Genomic DNA, 21988 nt, shown 5'->3' with positions numbered 1-21988 from the left:
TGTTTTCCAGGATCACCTGAAGGTGTTTTCTAGGATCACCTGGAGGTGTTTTCCAGGGTCACCTGGAGGTGTTTTCCAGGATCACCTGAAGGTGTTTTCTAGGATCACCTGGAGGTGTTTTCTGGGATCAACTGGAGGTATTTTCCAGGGTCACCTGGAGGTGTTTTCCAGGATCTCCTGGAGGTGTTTTCTAGGATCACCTGGAGGTGTTTTCCAGGATCTCCTGGAGGTATTTTCCAGGGTCACCTGGAGGTGTTTTCTAGGATCACCTGGAGGTGTTTTCCAGGGTCACCAGGAGGTGTGTTCTAGCATCACCAGGAAGTATGTTTCAGGATGACCAGAACGTGTGTTCCAGGACAGGGGTGGACTGACAACTCATGGGGCCCCCGGACAATAGGGCATTATGGGGCCCCTGTGTCCTCACCAACACTCAAACCACTCCCAAAGAAGCCTATGAAAGGTACCAGGGGCATATCATGGGGCCCTCCACTGACCATAGGCCTTGGGGCAGTGCCCAAGTGTCTGAATGGTCAGTCCGTCCCTGTTCCAAACCACACTTCTCGTGAACATCACTTGATTTTTCCTTCACACATCTGGAACGATTCATGGGGCCCCCGGACAGTAGGGGATCATGGGGCCCCTGTGTCCTCACCCACACTCAAACCACTCCTAAAAAAGCCTATGAAAGGTACCAGGGGCATCTCATGGGGCCCTCTACTGTTCTAGGATTACCAGAAGGTGTTTTCCAGGGTCACCAGGAAGTGTGTTCTAGGATAACCAGGAAGTATGTTTCAGGATGACCAGAAGGTGTGTTCCAGGACAGGGGTGGACTGACAACTCATGGGGCTGCCGGACAATAGGGTATTATGGGGCCCCTGTGTCCTCGCCAACACTCAAACCACTCCCAAAGAAGCCTATGAAAGGTACCAGGGGCATCTCATGGGGCCCTCTACTGACCATGGGCCCTCGGGCAGTGCCCAAGTGTCTGAATGGTCAGTCCGCCCCTGTTCCAAACCACACTTCTCGTGAACATCACTCGATTTTTCCTTCACACGTCTGGAACAACTCATGGGGCCCCCGGACAATAGGGGATCATGGGGCCCCTGTGTCCTCACCCACACTCAAACCACTCCTAAAAAAGCCTATGAAAGGTACCAGGGGCATCTCATGGGGCCCCCTACTGTTCTAGGATTACCAGAAGGTGTTTTCCAGGGTCACCAGGAGGTGTGTTCTTGGATAACCAGGAAGTACAGTGGGGCAAAAAAGTATTTAGTCCCCACCAATGGTACAAGTTCTCCCACTTACAGAGATGAGAGAGGCCTGTAATTGGCATCATAGGGAGACCTCAACTATGAGAGACAAAATGAGAAAACAAATCCAGACAATCTCATTGGCTGATTTGGAAAGAATTTATTTGCAAATTATGGTGGAAAATAAGTATTTGGTCACCTACAAACAAGCAAGATTTCTGGCTCTCACAGACCTGGACCTTCTTCTTTAAGAGGCTCCTCTGTCCTGCACTCATTACCTGTATCAATGGCACCTGTTTGAACTTGTTATCAGTATAAAAGACACCTGTCCACAACCTCAAACAGTCACACTCCAAACTCCACTATGGTAAAGACCAAAGAGCTGTCGAAGGACACCAGAAACAAAATTGTAGACCTGCACCAGGCTGGGAAGACTGAATCTGCAATAGGCAAGCAGCTTGGTGTGAACAAATCAACTGTGGGAGCAATAATTAGAAAATGGAAGACATACAAGACCACTGATAATCTCCCTCGATCTGGGGCTCCACGCAAGATCTCACCCCGTGGGGTCAAAATGATCACAAGAACGGTGAGCAAAAATCCCAGGACCACACGGGGGGACCTAGTGAATGACCTGCAGAGAGCTGGGACCAACGTAACAAAGGCTACCATCAGTAACACACTACGCCGCCAGGGACTCAGATCCTGCAGTGCCAGACGTGGCCCCCTGCTTAAGCCAGTACATGTCCGGGGCCCGTCTGAGGTTTGCTAGAGAGCATTTGGATGATCCAGAAGAGGACTGGGAGAATGTCATATGGTCAGATGAAACCAAAATAGAACTGTTTGGTAGAAACACAACTCCTCGTGTTTGGAGGAGAGAGAATGCTGAGTTGCATCCAAAGAACACCATACCTACTGTGAAGCATGGGGGTGGCAACATCATGCTTTGGGGCTGTTTCTCCGCAAAGGGACCAGGACGACTGATCCATGTACAGGACAGAATGAATGGGGCCATGTATCGTGAGATTTTGAGTGCAAACCTCCTTCCATCAGCAAGGGCATTGAAGATGGAACGTGGCTGGGTCTTCCAACATGACAATGATCCCAAACATACCGCCCGGGCAACGAAGGAGTGGCTTCATAAGAAGCATTTCAAGGTCCTGGAGTGGCCTAGCCAGTCTCCAGATCTCAACCCCATAGAAAACCTTTGGAGGGAGTTGAAAGTCCGTGTTGCCCAGCGACAGCCCCAAAACATCACTGCTCTAGAGGAGATCTGCATGGAGGAGGAGATCTGCATGGAGGATGGGCCAACATACCAGCAACAGTGTGTGCCAACCTTGTGAGGACTTCCAGGAAACGTCTGACCTCTGTCATTGCCAACAAAGGATATATAACAAAGTATTGACATGAACTTTTGATATTCACCAAATACTTATTTTCCACCATAATTTGCAAATAAATTCTTTCCAGATCAGCCAATGAGATTGTCTGGATTTGTTTTCTCATTTTGTCTCTCATAGTTGAGGTCTCCCTATGATGCCAATTACAGGCCTCTCTCATCTTTGTAAGTGGGAGAACTTGCACAATTGGTGGGGACTAAATACTTTTTTGCCCCACTGTATATTTCAGGATCACCAGAAGCTGTGTTCTAGGATCAACATGAAGTGTGTTCCAGGATCACAAGGAGGTGAGTTCCAGGATCACTGGGAGATGTGTTGCGGGATCACCAGGAGGTATATATACTGCATGTTGAAATGTGTTTCATATAAAAAAAATATAAAAAAGTCATATATATTTTTACATATATTTGTTAATGCGTTCCAAAAATGTAGATATATATTTTTGAAGACATACAGTATATTCGAAATGTATTTTTAAAAATATTTTTCAGATATTTTATAATAAAAATGCATTTCAACATGCAGTATATATATATTTATATATTTTGATATATATTGAATGCGGCCAAAATTGTAGTAATTCAAGTGTAGGTCAATATATTTGGGAAGAATGTCTTTCAAATATATTTTTCTCCCATGTGGGCTGTTTTGTATTGTTTGCTTTTTGGATATTCTATTATTATTTTACATAACTCTAGGTTCACATGTATGTGGGCGCAGGACTGCTTGTAAACCGCACCCTTTCCTGAACCCGCATCAAAAACTAATGTTAGCAGACGCGGGGGGGGGGGGGGTGTGGGTGACATTAATTCTCATTGCCACTCCCACTCATTGCCACCACAGCGTGTTGTCCCGTGATGGGAACTGCATAGCATGATGTGGTGTTCACTTCTCTTCTACATTATGTAAAAGAATAGTTTGTGACAATGTACACTATATTGCCCCAAGTATTGTCCCCCCCCCCATATATACACTATATTGCCCCAAGTATTGTCCCCCCCCCATATATACACTATATTGCCCCAAGTATTGTCCCCCCCCCATATATACACTATATTGCCCCAAGTATTGTCCCCCCCCCATATATACACTATATTGCCCCAAGTATTGTCCCCCCCCCCATATATACACTATATTGCCCCAAGTATTGTCCCCCCCCCCATATATACACTATATTGCCCCAAGTATTGTCCCCCCCCCATATATACACTATATTGCCCCAAGTATTGTCCCCCCCCCATATATACACTATATTGCCCCAAGTATTGTCCCCCCCCCCATATATACACTATATTGCCCCAAGTATTGTCCCCCCCCCATATATACACTATATTGCCCCAAGTATTGTCCCCCCCCCATATATACACTATATTGCCCCAAGTATTGTCCCCCCCCATATATACACTATATTGCCCCAAGTATTGTCCCCCCCCATATATACACTATATTGCCCCAAGTATTGTCCCCCCCCATATATACACTATATTGCCCCAAGTATTGTCCCCGCCCCCCCCATATATACACTATATTGCCCCAAGTATTGTCCCCCCCCCATATATACACTATATTGCCCCAAGTATTGTCCCCCCCCATATATACACTATATTGCCCCAAGTATTGTCCCCCCCCATATATACACTATATTGCCCCAAGTATTGTCCCCCCCCCATATATACACTATATTGCCCCAAGTATTGTCCCCCCCCATATATACACTATATTACCCCAAGTATTGTCCCCCCCCATATATACACTATATTGCCCCAAGTATTGTCCCCGCCCCCCCATATATACACTATATTGCCCCAAGTATTGTCCCCCCCCATATATACACTATATTGCCCCAAGTATTGTCCCCCCCCCCCCCATATATACACTATATTGCCCCAAGTATTGTCCCCCCCCATATATACACTATATTGCCCCAAGTATTGTCCCCCCCCATATATACACTATATTGCCCCAAGTATTGTCCCCCCCCCATATATACACTATATTACCCCAAGTATTGTCCCCCCCCCATATATACACTATATTGCCCCAAGTATTGTCCCCCCCCCATATATACACTATATTACCCCAAGTATTGTCCCCCCCCATATATACACTATATTACCCCAAGTATTGTCCCCCCCCCATATATACACTATATTGCCCCAAGTATTGTCCCCCCCCCATATATACACTATATTGCCCCAAGTATTGTCCCCCCCCCCATATATACACTATATTGCCCCAAGTATTGTCCCCCCCCATATATACACTATATTGCCCCAAATATTGTCCCCCCCCCATATATACACTATATTGCCCCAAGTATTGTCCCCCCCCCCATATATACACTATATTGCCCCAAGTATTGGTCGGCCGCCCTTTCCACCCACATGACCTTTAATGACCCCCCAGTCTTAGTCCGTAGGGTTCAATATTGAGTTGGCCCCGCCCTTTGCAGCTATAACAGCTTCAACTCTTCTGGGAAGGCCGTCCACAAGGTTTAGGAGGGTGTCTATGGGAAGGTTGGACCATTCTTCCAGAAGCACATTTGTCAGGTCAGGCACTGATGTCGGGGGAGGGGCACTGATGTCGGGGGAGGAGGCCTGGCTCGCAGTCTCCGCTCTAATTCATCCCAAAGGTGTTCTATGGGGTTGAGGTCAGGACTCTGTGCAGGACAGTCAAGTTCCTCCACCCCAAACTGGCTCCTCCATGTCTTTATGGACCTTGCTTTGTGCACTGGTGTGCAGTCATGTTGGAACAGGAGGGGCCATCCTCAAACTCCTCCCACAAAGTTGGGAGCATGAAATTGTCCAAAATGTTGCCTTAAGAGTTCCCTTCACTGGAACTAGGGGGCCAAGCCTAACCCCGGAAAACTAACCCCCCACCATAATCCCCCCTCCACCAAACTTTACACTTGGCACAATGCAGTCAGGCAAGTACTGTTCTCCTGGCAACCGCCAAACCCAGACACGTCCATGAAATTGCCAGACAGAGAAGCGTGATTGGTCACTCCAGAGAACACGCCTCCCCTGCTCTAGAGTCCAGTGGCGGCGTGCTTTACACCACGGCATCCGCCGCTTTGCATTGCACTTGGTGATGGAAGGCTTGGATGCAGCTGCTCGGCCATGGAAACCCATTCCATGAAGCTCTCTACACACTGTTGTTGGGCTCATCTGAAGGCCACACCAAGTTTGGAGGTCTTTAGCTATTGACTCTGCAGACAGTTGGCGACTTCTGCGCACTGTGCGCTTCAGCATGCGCTGACCCCGCCCTGTCATGTGACGTGGCCTACCACTTGGTGGCTGAGTGGCTGTTGTTCTCAGTGGCTTCCACTTTGTTATAATCCCACCAACAGTTGAGCGTGGAATATTTAGTAGCCAGGAAATGTCAAGGATGGACTTATTGCCCAGGTGACCACCTATCACGGGACCACGCTTGGAGTCACTGAGCCCCTGAGAGCGACCCATTCTTTCACCAATGTTTGTAGAAGCCGTCTGCATGCCTAGGGGCTTGATTGTATACACCTGTGTCCATGGAGGGGATTGGAACACAGGAATCACATGATTGGGAGGGGATTGGAACGCCTGAATCACATGATATGGAGGGCGGGGCCAATACTTTTGGCAATATAGTGTATTTTCCATCTGACCTCCTAATGAAGCTTCCTGTAGAAGTATAGCGCACTCACACTCGGTGTAATTTGGGTAAAAAACTGTTTCATTTTACCTTTCTTCTCCTTTTGGTACTCCGGGTCAATTACAATCATTCCATCTGCAGAAAATAGAAAACATAACGTCAGTCAAAGCTCGGAGAAAGGGTTGGAGAGACATTATTATAAAAGAAAAAATAGCCACTGACCTACTTGCTCTACAAACTCCACGTGGTCCACATAGTCCCGCTTTGCCAGGTAAACGGTTAACTAGAAGAGGAAAGATAAGGTTTCTCTACGACGTAGAACGTCTAGACCAGTGGTGGGCAACCTTTTTTTTCAACTGAGCCAAATCTCGCCAAAACCATGATTGAAATTTATTTTGAGAGCCACATTTTTAAAACTGAAAATACATCTCCCATATAGTAATTCATCCCCCATAGTAATTCATCCCCCATATAGTAATTCACCCCCCATAGTGTAATTCATCCCCCATAGTAATTCATCCCCCATATAGTAATTCATCCCCCATCGTAATTCATCCCCCATAGTAATTCATCCCCCATATAGTAATTCATCCTCCATATAGTAATTCATCCCCCATAGTAATTCATCCCCCATATAGTAATTCATCCCCCATAGTAATTCATCACCCATATAGTAATTCATCCCCCATAGTAATTCATCCCCCATATAGTAATTCATCCCCCATAGCAATTCATCCCTCGTATAGTATTTCATCCCCCGTATAGTATTTCATCCCTCGTATAGTATTTCATCCCTCATATAGTATTTCATCCCTCATATAGTATTTCATCCCCCATATAGTAATTCATCCCTCATATAGTATTTCATCCCTCATATAGTATTTCATCCCTCATATAGTATTTCATCCCCCCATATAGTATTTCATCCCCCCATATAGTAATTCATCCCTCATATAGTATTTCATCCCTCATATAGTAATTCATCCCTCATATAGTATTTCATCCCTCATATAGTATTTCATCCCTCATATAGTAATTCATCCCCCCATATAGTATTTCATCCCCCCATATAGTATTTCATCCCCCATATAGTAATTCATCCCTCATAAAGTAATTCATCCCTCATAAAGTAATTCATCCCCCATATAGTATTTCATCCCCCCATATAGTATTTCATCCCTCATATAGTATTTCATCCCTCATATAGTATTTCATCCCTCATATAGTATTTCATCCCCCCATATAGTAATTCATCCCTCATAAAGTAATTCATCCCTCATATAGTATTTCATCCCCCACAGTACTATCCCCCCCCCCCTTCTAGTAAGCCAAGTCCCCCGTGTCAATTCACTTACCTTTTGCGTTCCTCTCGCTGTCTTCCCGCGCCGTTCGGGTCTTCAGGGCGGACTGTGAGAGGAGCCTAGCTCCCCTCCCCTCACGTTCGGCACGCTGCCCCGCCTACACACATCCTGACAGCCACATCCGCGGGCCGGATTAAAAGATCCGCGCGGACGTTTGGGGCTGCCAACCGAGAGGAGGCAGGGGAGCGGCCGACCGAGAGGAGGCAGGGGAGCGGCCGACCGAGAGGAGGGAGGGGAGCGGCCGACCGAGAGGAGGGAGGGGAGCAGGCGCCCGGCACACAGAAGAGCCGCATTAGAGTGGGTAAAGAGCCGCATGTGGCTCGCGAGCCGCGGCTTGCCGACCACTGGTCTAGACTATATCATATAGCCAAAGGTCTCTGAACATCTACATGAGCCTGCTGGACATCCCATTCCAAAACCATGGCCATTAATATGGAGCCCCCCCAACCACTGACGTTCCACCCTCTTCCCAGAGTCATTGATATAAAGTTTCCCCCAAGCCCCCGTGGCCATTCATATGGAGTTGCCCCCTTTGTGGCTATACCATCCTCCACTCTTCTGGGAAGACTTTCCACAAGATTTCGGAGGGTGTCTGTGAGAATTTGTGCCCATTTGTGAGGTCGGGTACTGATGTTGAATGAGAAGACCTGGGTCACCACTGGCATTTCAATTCATCCCAAAGGTGTTCAGGAGGGTTGAGGTCAGGGCTCTGTACAGGACATTGGAGTTCCTCCACACAAAACTGGTCAAACTATGTCTTGTGAAGTTGCCTCCCATCTCCCCATGACCAATATTATGGAGTTGCCCAACCCTTAGTAACTATGACATCCTCTTCTCTGCTGGGAAGACTTTCCACAAGATTTTGGAGGGTGCCTGTGGGGATTTCTTCCTATTTGTGAGGTCAGGTACTGATGCTGGATGAAAAGACCTGAACCACCACTGGTGTTCCAATTCATCCCAAAAGGTGTTCAGTAGGGTGAGGTCAGGGCTCTGTACAGGACACTCGAGTTCCTCCATAACCTCAAACCCACTGAACACCTTTGGGATTAGAAGACTTGATCCCAATGCTGTTCATTAGAGTTGAGGGCAGGTCCTGATGTTGGATGAAAAGACCTTATACCAAAGATCTTCCAAAAGTAGGGTTGAGGTCAGGGCTCTGTGCAGGACACTTGAGTTCCTCCATAACCTCAAACGTACTGAACACCCTTGTGATTAGAAGACCATATCCCAAAGGGGTTCAGTAGGACTGAGGGCAGGTACTAATCTTGGATGAGAAAACCTTATACCAAAGGTCTTCCAAAAGTAGGGTTGAGGTCAGGGCTCTGTGTGGGACTCTCGAGTTCCTCCATGACCTCAACCCTACTGAACACCTTTGGGATTAGAAGACCTGATCCCAAAACTGTTCATTAGAGTTGAGGGCAGGTACTGATCTTGGATGAGAAAACCTTATACCAAAGGTCTTCCAAAAGTATGGTTGAGGTCAGGGCTCTGTGCAGGACTCTCGAGTTCCTCCATGACCTCAAACTTACTGAACACCTTTGGGATTAGAAGAGCTGATCCCAAAGCTGTTCATTAGAGTTGAGGGCAGGTCCTGATGTTGGATGAGAAGACCTTATACCAAAGGTCTTCCAAAAGTAGGGTTGAGGTCAGGGCTGTTTGCAGGACACTTGAGTTCCTCCATAACCTCAAACGTACTGAACACCCTTGTGATTAGAAGACCATATCCCAAAGGGGTTCAGTAGGACTGAGGGCAGGTACTAATATTGGATGAGAAGACCTTATACAAAAGGTCTTCCAAAAGTATGGTTGAGGTCAGGGCTCTGTGCAGGACTCTTAAGTTCCTCCATGACCTCAAACCTACTGAGCACACCTTTAGGATAAGAAGACCTGATCCAAAAACTGTTCAGTAGGGTTGAGGGCAGGTCCTGATGTTGGATGAGAAGACCTTATTCCAAAGGTCTTCCAAAAGTAGGGTTGAGGTCAGGGCTCTGTGCAGGACACTTGAGTTCCTCCATAACCTCAAATGTACTGAACACCCTTGTGATTAGAAGACCATATCCCAAAGGGGTTCAGTAGGACTGAGGGCAGGTACTGATCTTGGATGAGAAAACCTTATACCTAAGGTCTTCCAAAAGTAGGGTTGAGGTCAGGGCACTGTGCAGGACTCTCGAGTTCCTCCATGACCTCAAACCTAGTGAACACCTTTGGGATTAGAAGACCTGATCCCAAAGCTGTTCTTTAGAGTTGAGGGCAGGTACTGATCTTGGATGAGAAGACCTTATACCAAAGGTCTTCCAAAAGTAGGATTGAGGTCAGGGCTCTGTACAGGACACTCAAGTTCCTCCACACCATACTGGTCATCCATGTCTTTATGGAGCTGGCTTTGTACACGGGGGACAGTCATGGGGGAACAGAAAAGGGTCTTCACCAAACTGTTACCACAAGGCTGGAAGAGCACAACTGTCTCCAATGTCTTTGTATGATGGAGTATTACCGGGACCCTTCACTGGAGACACCTGAACTCCATCATTAGGAGATGGGTCACGTACATCTGGCCATGCAGGTAGGACCACAGAGATGAACCTTCACACATATTAACACCCGAGCTTCAGGCTGCAGTTCGGTTTTGTATTTTTTTTTTACTCGTTCTGATAATTACATATGTAAAAAGGGGACCAGGACGGGTTCTCACCTTGCCATCAGGACTGGTCTTCTTGAAGACTCTAAAAGAAAATAATCGATAAACAATAAAACGATGAGTGAGCCAATCTGGAATTTGTATGTGTGGACGATCTTCACGTTTCATGAGTCTGTGCCTACTGCTAGAAGGTTGAGGATGTTGGTGACACAAGGAACGGTTTACTATCCAGGGACTACGAAGCGTATATAGACAGGAAGTGGTGTAGATCTAATGTAAGGGCCACCTGGGTAACCCGTGTGTACTGTCCTCAGGGGTGCAGACGGGGTGCCCATCGTGAATCAAGGTCTTTAGACAATCCCCATGTCCGGGATCACTCACACCACGATGCATGCACTCTAACACGTGCGTTTTCAAGCGTTTTCAGTTGGCTGCCAATGTACCTCAACCCATGAATAAATAGGTCCCACTCGGGCTCGGTTCACACTTGGGATCCGACTTGTGGGACCCTCAAATCTCATGACATGTGAGACCCCCAAGTCGCATGATGTGAAATCCCATGTTAGTCAATGAGAGTCGTCTCTGAAGTCGCTTTAGTAAAGGTTCCTGAGCCACTTGGAGGCGACTTCCATCCCACTTGTGCCCATAGACTTTATTGGAAGTCGCCTCCTCCATCTATATCGATGTGATTTGGATCCGACATGACAGGAAGATTACCCAGCATTCCCTGAAAGTGGCTTTGGAGTTGCACTCAAAAGTCGCACTGTAAGTCATGTTGGTGGAGAGGCGGGGCGGTGGAGAGGCGAAGAGGTGGGGAGGTGGAGAGGCGGGGCAGTGGAGAGGCGGAGAGGTGGGGAGGTAGAGAGGCGGGGCAGTAGGGAGGTAGAGAGGTGGGGCGTTGGAGAGGTGGGGAGGTGGAGAGGCGGGGCAGTGGGGAGAGGCGGAGAAGTGGAGAGGCGGGGCGGTGGAGAGGCGGAGAGGTGGAGAGGTGGGGAGGTGGAGAGGCGGGGCGGTGGAGAGGCGGGGCGGTGGGGAGGTAGAGAGGCGGGGCGGTGGAGAGGTGGAGAGGCGGAGAGGCGGGGCGGTGGGGAAGTAGAGAGGCGGGGCGGTGGGGAGGTAGAGAGGCGGGGCGGTGGAGAGGTGGGGAGGTGGAGAGGCGGAGAGGCGGGGCGGTGGAGAGGCGGAGAGGCGGGGCGGTGGGGAGGTAGAGAGGCGGGGCGGTGGAGAGGTGGAGAGGCGGGGCGGTGGAGAGGTGGAGAGGCGGGGCGGTGGGGAGGTAGAGAGGCGGGGCGGTGGAGAGGTGGGGAGGTGGAGAGGCGGGTCAGTGGAGAGGTGGAGAGGCGGGGCGGTGGGGAGGTAGAGAGGCGGGGCGGTGGAGAGGTAGAGAGGCGGGGCGGTGGAGAGGTGGAGAGGCGGGGCGGTGGAGAGGTGGAGAGGCGGGGCGGTGGGGAGGTAGAGAGGCGGGGCGGTGGAGAGGTGGGGAGGTGGAGAGGCGGGTCAGTGGAGAGGTGGAGAGGCGGGGCGGTGGGGAGGTAGAGAGGCGGGGCGGTGGGGAGGTAGAGAGCCGGGGCGGTGGAGAGGTGGAGAGGCGGGGCGGTGGAGAGGCGGAGAGGCGGGGCGGTGGGGAGGTAGAGAGGCGGGGCGGTGGAGAGGTGGAGAGGCGGGGCGGTGGAGAGGCGGGGCGGTGGGGAGATGGAGAGGTGGAGAGGCGGAGAGGCGGGGCGGTGGAGAGGCGGAGAGGCGGGGCAATGAGGTTGAACTCTCCACCTGATCCAAGTGTTACCAGAATGGGGTCCATGCTGAGCGGCTGACCTCCTGTCTTCATAATGCAGCACAGCAGAGGCTCAGTATAGGACCCAGAAGCTAGAGGAGAGCACTGTAGTAGCAATATACTAGTGGTGTAGAGGTGTAGTAGCTGTGTAGTAGTGGTGCAGAGGTGTAGTAGTAGTGCAGAGGTGTAGTAGCAGTGTAGTAGTAGTGCAGAGGTGTAGTAGCAGTGTAGTAGTGGTGCAGAGGTATAGTAGTAGTAGTGTAGAGGTGTAGTAGCTGTGTAGTAGTAGTGTAGAGGAGTAGTAGCAGTGTAGTAGTAGTGTAGAGGTGTAGTAGTAGTAGTAGTGGTGCAGAGGTGTAGTAGTAGTGCAGAGGTGTAGTAGTAGTAGTGTAGAGGTGTAGTAGCTGTGTAGTAGTAGTGTAGAGGTGTAGTAGTAGTAGTAGTGGTGCAGAGGTGTAGTAGTAGTAGTAGTGGTGCAGAGGTGTAGTAGTAGTGCAGAGGTGTAGTAGTAGTGTAGTAGTAGTGTAGAGGTGTAGTAGCTGTGCAGAGGTGTAGTAGCAGTGTAGTAGTAGTGTAGAGGTGTAGTAGCAGTGTAGTAGTAGTGTAGAGGTGTAGTAGCAGTGTAGTAGTAGTGTAGAGGTGTAGTAGTAGTGTAGTAGTGGTGCAGAGGTGTAGTAGCAGTGTAGTAGTAGTAGTGTAGAGGTGTAGTAGCTGTGTAGTAGTAGTGTAGAAGTGTAGTAGCTGTGTAGTAGTAGTGTAGAGGTGTAGTAGTAGTGTAGTAGTAGTAGTGTAGAGGTGTAGTAGCTGTGTAGTAGTAGTGTAGAGGTGTAGTAGCTGTGTAGTAGTAGTGTAGAGGTGTAGTAGCTGTGTAGTAGTGTAGAAGTGTAGTATTAGTAGTGTAGAGGTGTAGTAGTAGTGTAGTAGTAGTGTAGAGGTGTAGTAGAGATGTAGTAGCAGTGTAGTAGTAGTGCAGAGGTGTAGTAGAGATGTAGTAGCAGTGTAGTAGTAGTGCAGAGGTGTAGTAGTAGTGTAGTAGAGGTGTAGTAGTAGTGTAGAGGTGTAGTAGCAGTGTAATAGTAGTGTAGAGGTGTAGTAGCAGTGTAGTAGTAGTGCAGAGGTGTAGTAGTAGTAGTAGTAGTAGTAGTGTAGTAGTGCAGAGGTGTAGTAGCTGTGTAGAGGTGTAGTAGAGATGTAGTAGCAGTGTAGTATTAGTGTAGAGGTGTAGTAGCTGTGTAGTAGTGGTGTAGTAGTAGTGTAGAGGTGTAGTAGAGATGTAGTAGAGATGTAGTAGCAGTGTAGTAGCAGTGTAGTAGTAGTGTAGAGGTGTAGTAGCTGTGTAGTAGTGGTGTAGAGGTGTAGTAGAGATGTAGTAGCTGTGTAGTAGTAGTGTAGAGGTGTAGTAGAGGTGTAGTAGCTGTGTAGTAGTAGTGTAGAGGTGTAGTAGAGGTGTAGTAGCTGTGTAGTAGTGGTGTAGAGGTGTAGTAGCTGTGTAGTAGCTGTGTAGAGGTGTAGTAGTAGTGCAGAGGTGTAGTAGTAGTGTAGAGATGTAGTAGCAGTGTAATAGTAGTGCAGAGGTGTAGTAGTAGTGTAGAGATGTAGTAGCAGTGTAGTAGTAGTGCAGAGGTGTAGTAGCTGTGTAGAGGTGTAGTAGAGGTGTAGTAGTAGTGTAGAGGTGTAGTAGCTGTGTAGAGGTGTAGTAGAGGTGTAGTAGCTGTGTAGAGGTGTAGTAGAGATGTAGTAGCAGTGTAGTAGTAGTGTAGAGGTGTAGTAGCTGTGTAGTAGTAATGTAGAGGTGCAGAGGTGTAGTAGTAGCTGTGTAGAGATGTAGTAGCAGTGTAGTAGCTGTGTAGAGGTGTAGTAGAGATGTAGTAGCAGTGTAGTAGTAGTGTAGAGGTGTAGTAGCAGTGTAGTAGTAGTGTAGAGGTGTAGTAGTAGTGTAGAGGTGTAGTAGTAGTGTAGAGGTGTAGTAGTAGTGTAGAGGTGTAGTAGAGATGTAGTAGCAGTGTAGTAGTAGTGTAGAGGTGTAGTAGCTGTGTAGAGGTGTAGTAGCAGTGTAGTAGTAGTGTAGAGGTGTAGTAGTAGTGTAGAGGTGTAGTAGCTGTGCAGAGGTGTAGTAGTAGTGTAGAGGTGTAGTAGCTGTGCAGAGGTGTAGTAGTAGTGTAGAGGTGTAGTAGCTGTGTAGTAGTAGTGTAGAGGTGTAGTAGTAGTGTAGAGGTGTAGTAGAGATGTAGTAGCAGTGTAGTAGTAGTGTAGAGGTGTAGTAGCTGTGTAGTAGTGGTATCTACACTGTGATTTCCAGCTTCCACCGGCATCAGCCGGGTACAATTGTGCCAAAGTGCACCCAATGAGCTGTGTCCCACCTGATCAGCATGCCCTGCCCCCTTTTCTTGCACCCATGGCGGTCGCCTCGTCTGCCTACCCCTCAGCCCGGCCCTGCACCCGGCACATTGGTGTTCCTTCCAGTGGAGGGCGCTATTCCCTGACATGTTCTTGGTGTGAGTGATCCCCGGGGCTGTCAGGACACATGCAGTCCTTCGGATGTCAGGGACGGGGAGAAGCAGGACAGAGAAATCCGCAGATTTGGATTCCGGATCTCCCATCATTGTAATGTGGAAATCTTACTTGGAACCGTCCGCCATACTGACTCCAATCTGGGGGAGAAAACAGAAAACCGATCATTTGTAGGTCGGGGGATCCTGAAGCTCAAAGAAATACATCATTCCAGTGATTTAGCTGTAGTACTTGTTCTGCCACTAGATGTCCTCAGTTTCCGCTCCCCCAGGGATCAGGCTATACATTGTAACTTTGTAGAAGGAGGAGAAGTCATTTCCTCAGTCTCCTCCCCCGGGGTTCAGACTGTACATTGTAACTTTGTAGGAGGAGGAGGAGTCATTTCCTCAGTCTCCTCCCCCAGTGATCAGACTGTACATTGTAACTTTGTAGAAGGAGGAGGAGTCATTTCCTCAGTCTCCTCCCCCAGTGATCAGACTGTACATTGAAACTTTGTAGAAGGAGGAGGAGTCATTTCCTCAGTCTCCTCCCCCAGTGATCAGACTGTACATTGAAACTTTGTAGAAGGAGGAGGAGTCATTTCCTCAGTCTCCTCCCCCAGTGATCAGACTGTACATTGTAACTTTGTAGAAGGAGGAGGAGTCATTTCCTCAGTCTCCTCCCCCAGTGATCAGACTGTACATTGTAACTTTGTAGAAGAGGGAGGAGTCATTTCCTCAGTCTCCTCCCCCAGTGATCAGACTGTACATTGTAACTTTGTAGAATGTCACAAGATGAAAGGCTGCAGACAGGGGCTGATCTGTGTCAGACATTTGTGAACACAGCCAGGAAGTGGGATTTATATGATATTGTATGATGGAGTAATAACAGGACCCTTCCCAGGAGACACCTGAATTTGGAAGGGGGGGTTCACATACTTTTTGGCTAGATGGCGACACGACGGGGACATGATGACCTATTCTGTATACGATGTGTGTAGATGTCGGTTGCCTCACATTGAACGGAAATCATTTCCTGCATTTGGTCAGATAAGATCAACCCGAATTCTTTTTATTTCAGCGACCCCCCCTCCCCCCCACAGACGTCTCCATTGTAGTAGCAGGAAAACCCAAAGCGACTGAATACTAACCCTAACCCTAACCCTAACCTAACCCTATCCCTAACCCTAACCTAACCCTAACCCTAACCCTAACCTAACCCTAACCCTAACCCTAACCCTAACCCTAACCTAACCCTAACCTAACCCTAACCCTAACCCTAACCTAACCCTAACCCTAACCCTAACCCTAACCCTAACCTAACCCTAACCCTAACCCTAACCTAACCCTAACCCTAACCCTATCCCTAACCCTAACCTAACCCTAACCCCTAACCCTAACCTAACCCTATCCCTAACCATAAACCTGACCCTAACCCTAACCCTAACACTAACCCCAACCCTAACCCCTATCCCTAACCCTAACCCCTACCTAACCCTAACACTAACCCTAACCCTAACCCCTAACCCTAACCCTAACCCTAACCCTATCCCTTTCCCTAACCCTACAGCCGGGTACTAATGCAGAGGTTTTTGTTGTCCCCACATATCTGCACAGGTGATGTGGATTCAGGGATCTCCCCCACTAAGCTAGTTTATTCTGGCAGCATCCCCCCCCCATTCTTCAGAGTACAGTACGGGTACTCCAGGTACTCCTCCCCTCCAACCCATGGTCTCCACCCCCTATGTCCCTCCAAGTACCGCCCCTTTTAGAGAATACAGAACCAAGGATCATTTTAGGAATTTTCTAATGAAAGGCAGTAAAAATAGGTCCCCTGCAACCTGCAACAATAGATCCCACCCATCAACAATAAAAACCCAGCAACAATAGATCCCACCCAGCAACAATAGATCCCACCCAGCAACAATAGATCCCACTCACCAACAATAAAAACCCAGCAACAATAGATCCCACCCAGCAACAATAGATCCCACCCAGCAACAATAGATCCCCACCCAGTAACAATAAAACTCAGCAACAATAGATCCCACCCAGCAACAATAGATCCCACCCAGCAACAATATAAACTCCTCAACAATAGATCCCACCCAGCAACAATAAAAACTCAGCAACAATATATCCCCGCCCAGCAACAATAGATCCCACCCAGCAACAATAAAAACCCAGCAACAATAGATCCCACCAGCAACAATAGATTCCACCCAGCAACAATAGATCCTCACCCAGCAACAATAGAAACCCCAGCAACAATAGATTCCACCCAACAACAATAGAAACCCCCAGCAATAATAGATCCCACTGAGCAACAATATAATCCTCAGCAACAATAGATCCAACCAGCAACTATAGATCACCCAGCAACAATATAAACCCCAGCAATAGCAGAACCCCACAGAAATAATAGACCTTTCCAGCATCTATAGAACCCTCATCAAAAATAGATCTCTTACAGCAACAATAGGTTCCCCCCCGCAACAATAGATCCCTCCCAGCAGCTATATATCCCCCAGCAACAATATACCCCCAAGTAACAGTAGAACCCTGAATAACAATAGACCCCTCATGACAAAATACCCTCCACTAACAATAGATCCCTCCCAGCAACACTATACCACCCAGCAACAGCAGAACCCTGCAGAAATAATTGACCTTCCCAGCAACTATCACCTAGCAACAATAGATCTCTTACAGCTACAATAAGTCCCCCCAGCAACAATAGATCTCTTACAGCAACAACAAGATCCCCCGACAACAATAGATCCTTCCCAGCAGTTATAGAGCCCCCAGCAACAGTAGATCTCCTGCAACAATAAAACCCTGATTAACAATAGACCCCCCCATGGCAAAACACCCTCCAGCAACAATAGATGCCTCCCAGCAGCTATAGACCCCCCAGCAACAATATACTGCCCAGCAACAGCAGAACCCTGCAGAAAAAATAGACATTCCCAGCAACTATAGATCACTCAGCAACAATGGATCTCTTACAGCAACAACAAAGTCCCCCCCCAGCAACAATAGATCCTTCCCAGCAACTATAGATCCCCCAGCAACAGAAGACCCCCAGCAACAATAGAACCCTGATTAACAATAGATCCCTCCCAGCAACAATATATCGCCCAGCAACAGCAGAACCCTGCAGAAATATTAGCTCTTCCCAGCAAGTATAGAACGCCGGTAACAATAGATCCTTCCCAGAAACAATAGATCTCTTACAGCAACAATAGCTTTGGAGAAAAAAGATGAGCAAAGACATCCCGCGGCTGTGGGCGGAGCCTGGACTGGGGACATCCCCCTGCAACTGCTCTGAGCCTCCTGTGTATCTGCCCATCTCCCTTCATGGTGCAGCACTGGGGCCCAACAGCCAATCACCAGGCCAGAACACTGTCACATGACAGACGGGGTGATGTCACCGACCCTGTGTAAGCTCCAACACCTTCCAGCAAGGATGCCGGGCCGGACCAAATAAACCTTTGCCCACCAGAGTCCCCCCCTACATCAGGGTCCCCATCAAAGTCCCCCTTACATCAGAGTCCTCCTTAAATCAGAGTCCTCCCTTACATCAGTGTCCCCATCATAGTCCCTCCTTACATCAGAGTCCCCATCAAAGTCCACTCTTACATCAGAGTCCTCCATAAATCAGAGTCCCCCCCTACATCAGGGTCCCATTCAGAGTCCCCCTCTACATCAGTGTCCCCATAAGAGCCCCCTTACATCAGAATCCCCATCAAAGTCCCCCCTTACTTCAGAGTCCCCATAAGAGACCCCCGAGACCCCGTACATCAGGGTCTCCATCAAAGTCCCCTCCTACATCAGGATCCCCATCAGAGTCCCCCTCTACATCAGTGTCCCCATAAGAGCCCCCCTACATCAGGGTCCCCATAAGAGCCCCCTTACATCAGAGTCCCCATCAGAGTACCCCCGAGACCCCGTACATCAGTGTCCCCATCAAAGTCCTCCTTTACATCAGAGTCCCCCCTTACATCAGAGTCCTCCATAAATCAGAGTCCCCCCCTACATCAGGGTCCCCATCAAAGTCCCCCCTACATCAGTGTCCCCATAAGAGCCCCCTTCCATCAGAGTCCCCATCAAAGTTCCCCTTTGCATCAGAGTCCCCATCAGAGTACCCCCGAGACCCCGTACATTAGGGTCTCAATCAAAGTTCCCCCCCCTACATCAGAGTCTCCAGAGTCTCCATCAAAGTCCCCCCCTACATCAGGGCCCCCATCAGAGTCCCCCCTTACATCAAAGGGCAGGATACAGTCTTGCAGTGGGCCAGGCCATACCGTGGAGATCCCTATAACAGAATACAGGTCTAAGTTGCATGTTTTGTCCAGAAGGGTCCATCATTCCATTCTTCTCCTACGCATGCTCCTTTGGCGTATTTTCTCGCACCGTACAATCCATCTCCCAAAGATGGCGCCCGCACATGCCCATGAATGTGCCCTTACCAAGGCTCTGCCAGCAAGCCATATGCAAAGAGAGGTAAGTGGCCATCAGGCTACTCCCTCTCCAGGTCAAAAGGTTTTTTATTTCCTCAGAATAGAATGAAACAGGAAAATACCGCTTGATGGCCACTAGATGGAGCTGATCACAATGAAAAAAAGTATTTTCTATGATCATCAACTCCATATGGTGGCCATAATGAGGGGAGGGAGGTGCCCCCCCCCCAACGATCACTTCTCTGGGTGCTATGAGTAGACTCCAGTGGAGTTCCTTCTTGGGAGATGTAGGCCAAAAGGACTTCTCTGAGGTTGAGCCTCGATAGATATTAGCCTAGAACAGCCCAATCATCCATTGGCTCCTCTGCGCCAATCCCAACCCTTGAACCCTTGTCTATGCTGAAAACCCGGAACTGAGAACTTCCGATAACGAGAATTTTGAGTCATTCTTACCAGAAGGACACCTCTAGGCCCTTCTATCATCTCATGTTATCTATCATGTTCCACCAAGAAATGTCACCAGAGAAGATGTTCTATGTACCCCATACACATAGGGGAACCTGGGGTCTGGGGGCCCCCTTGTTAAAGGGGGCTTCCAGATCACGATAAGTCACCCCTCACCCACAGACCCCCACAACCACTGGCTGCAGTTGTGGAGAAGAGGCTCTTGTCCTCATCCACCATTAATGGTTGAACTGGATGGACTTTTGTCTTTTTTCAGCCAGAATAACTATGTAACATCCCCATTGTTGCCCATCTCTGGTTCTTATCAGTAACTTCAGAGTGAGGTCTCCAGAATGGGACATAATATTCTAAATCCTTCCTCCTGCCGGTGACCCCTCTAGTGATAGGATCTATATAGAGGAATCGGGACCTCCTTCCTCCTGCCGGTGATCCCTCTAGTGATATAAAGATCTATATAGAGGAATCAGGACCTCCTTCCTCCTGCCGGTGACCCCTCTAGTGATAGATCTATATAGAGGAATCAGGACCTCCTTCCTCCTGCCGGTGACCCCTCTAGTGTAGTGAAGATCTATATATAGGAATCAGGACCTCCTTCCTCCTGCTGGTGACCCCTCCAGTGATCTATATAGAGGAATCAGGACCTCCTTCCTCCCGCCGGTGACCCCTCTAGTGATAGGATCTATATAGAGGAATCAGGACCTCCTTCCTCCTGCCGGTGACCCCTCTAGTGATATAAAGATCTATTTAGAGGAATCAGGACCTCCTTCCTCCTGCTGGTGACCCCTCTAGTGATAGGATCTATATAGAGGAATCGGGACCTCCTTCCTCCTGCCGGTGACCCCTCTAGTGATAGGATCTATATAGAGGAATCAGGACCTCCTTCCTCCTGCCGGTGACCCCTCTAGTGTAGTGAAGATCTATATAGAGGAATCAGGACCTCCTTCCTCCTGCTGGTGACCCCTCCAGTGATCTATATAGAGGAATCAGGACCTCCTTCCTCCTGCCGGTGACCCCTTTAGTGATATAAAGATCTATGTAGAGGAATCAGGACCTCCTTCATCCTGCCGGTGACCCCTCTAGTGATAGGATCTATATAGAGGAATCAGGACCTTATTCCTCCTGCCGGTGACCCCTCTAGTGATATAAAGATCTATATAGAGGGATCAGGACCTCCTTCCTCCTGCTGGTGACCTCTCCAGTGATCTATATAGAGGAATCAGGACCTCCTTCCTCCCGCCGGTGACCCCTCTAGTGATAGGATCTATATAGAGGAATCAGGACCTTATTCCTCCTGCCGGTGACCCCTCTAGTGATATAAAGATCTATATAGAGGGATCAGGACCTCCTTCCTCCTGCTGGTGACCTCTCCAGTGATCTATATAGAGGAATCAGGACCTCCTTCCTCCTGCCGGTGACCCCTCTAGTGATATAAAGATCTATATAGAGGAATCAGGACCTCCTTCCTCCTGCCAGTGACCCCTCTAGTGATATAAAGATCTATATAGAGGAATCAGGACCTCCTTCCTCCTGCCAGTGACCCCTCTAGTGATAGGATCTATATAGAGGATTCAGGACCTCCTTCCTCCTGCTGGTGACCCCTCTAGTGATATAAAGATCTATATAGAGGAATCAGGACCTCCTTCCTCCTGCCGGTGACCCCTCTAGTGATATAAAGATCTATATAGAGGAATCAGGACCTCCTTCCTCCTGCCGGTGACCCCTCTAGTGATATAAAGATCTATATAGAGGAATCAAGACCTCCTTCCTCCCGCCGGGGACCCCTCTAGTGATATAAAGATCTACTGAATTGGAGGTTCCTCTGCTTTGACCAATCTTCCATCAATGCCAGATCCTGTTCTGTGTTACAAACCCCACCAGGAATATTAACATTCATCCGAGAACAGAGAAGTAGACGTTGGTTACCTGAACTCCGCTCTGTACAGTGCTGGTGCCCTTGAAGTGATTTGGTGATCTTCATATACTAATTAGGAGCTCTTTATATAGTTTTGACCCTCAGCCTGGCAGGTGGGGAGGGGAACACGGAATCCAATTAGCCGACCAATCCGGTGAGGCAGAAGCAAGTGGTAACGTTGACTTATGGACGTATTTCTGAAGAAGCTTAGTTAGAAGGCTTCAGGGGATTACGGGATGGGGATGGGAAGAACTGGACTTAACCTCTGGATCTAGAGGTGAATGTCTCATCATTCATCTATCAGAAGTCAGAGTAGATCACAGGAAGCCTGCCGGAGATTAGCAGATGGGGGTGTTGTGTAAAAGAACAAAAACATTGACAGACACCAGACTGCCAACCCAAATGCCGTATAATATACCCACCAATCTCGATTGAAAGTAGACGTCAACCCAACCGCTAAAATCTCATCTATGGTTGATTCAAATAATGCCTGGTGATCCTGCCATGGAGGTCCCTTTCAGGCACTTCCTGTCTTCGGGTGACAACATTAAATTTGTGCTGTCCCCTTGTCACATGGGCCTGCGATGGGGACTGTTTTACCACATTACA

At 48.5% G+C, this 21988-nt stretch overlaps 1 protein-coding gene across 1 annotated transcript in view; it reads right to left on the bottom strand.

Annotated features, from left to right (window-relative positions):
* The window catches only part of ARR3 (arrestin 3), a 52577-nt gene extending 31104 nt beyond the window's left edge, over positions 1–21473 (bottom strand). Inside the window, exons 1-5 of the mRNA XM_089666869.1 lie at positions 21391–21473; positions 14673–14701; positions 10334–10364; positions 6503–6563; positions 6371–6415 (exon numbers count right to left, since the gene is read on the bottom strand). Coding sequence (XP_089522995.1) covers positions 6371–6415; positions 6503–6563; positions 10334–10364; positions 14673–14689 — 154 coding nt within the window. The 5' untranslated portion in view covers positions 14690–14701; positions 21391–21473. The remainder of the gene's footprint in view (positions 1–6370; positions 6416–6502; positions 6564–10333; positions 10365–14672; positions 14702–21390) is intronic.
* Between the last annotated feature and the right edge of the window lie 515 nt (positions 21474–21988).

The sequence above is a fragment of the Staurois parvus genome, unplaced genomic scaffold (genome assembly GCF_062004578.1).
Source record: "Staurois parvus isolate SC_StPar_1 unplaced genomic scaffold, SC_StPar_1.0 ptg002880l, whole genome shotgun sequence".
NCBI lineage: Eukaryota > Metazoa > Chordata > Amphibia > Anura > Ranidae > Staurois > Staurois parvus.
Note: the sequence above shows the minus strand (reverse complement) of the source record. Positions and strands in the feature narration are given on the sequence as shown.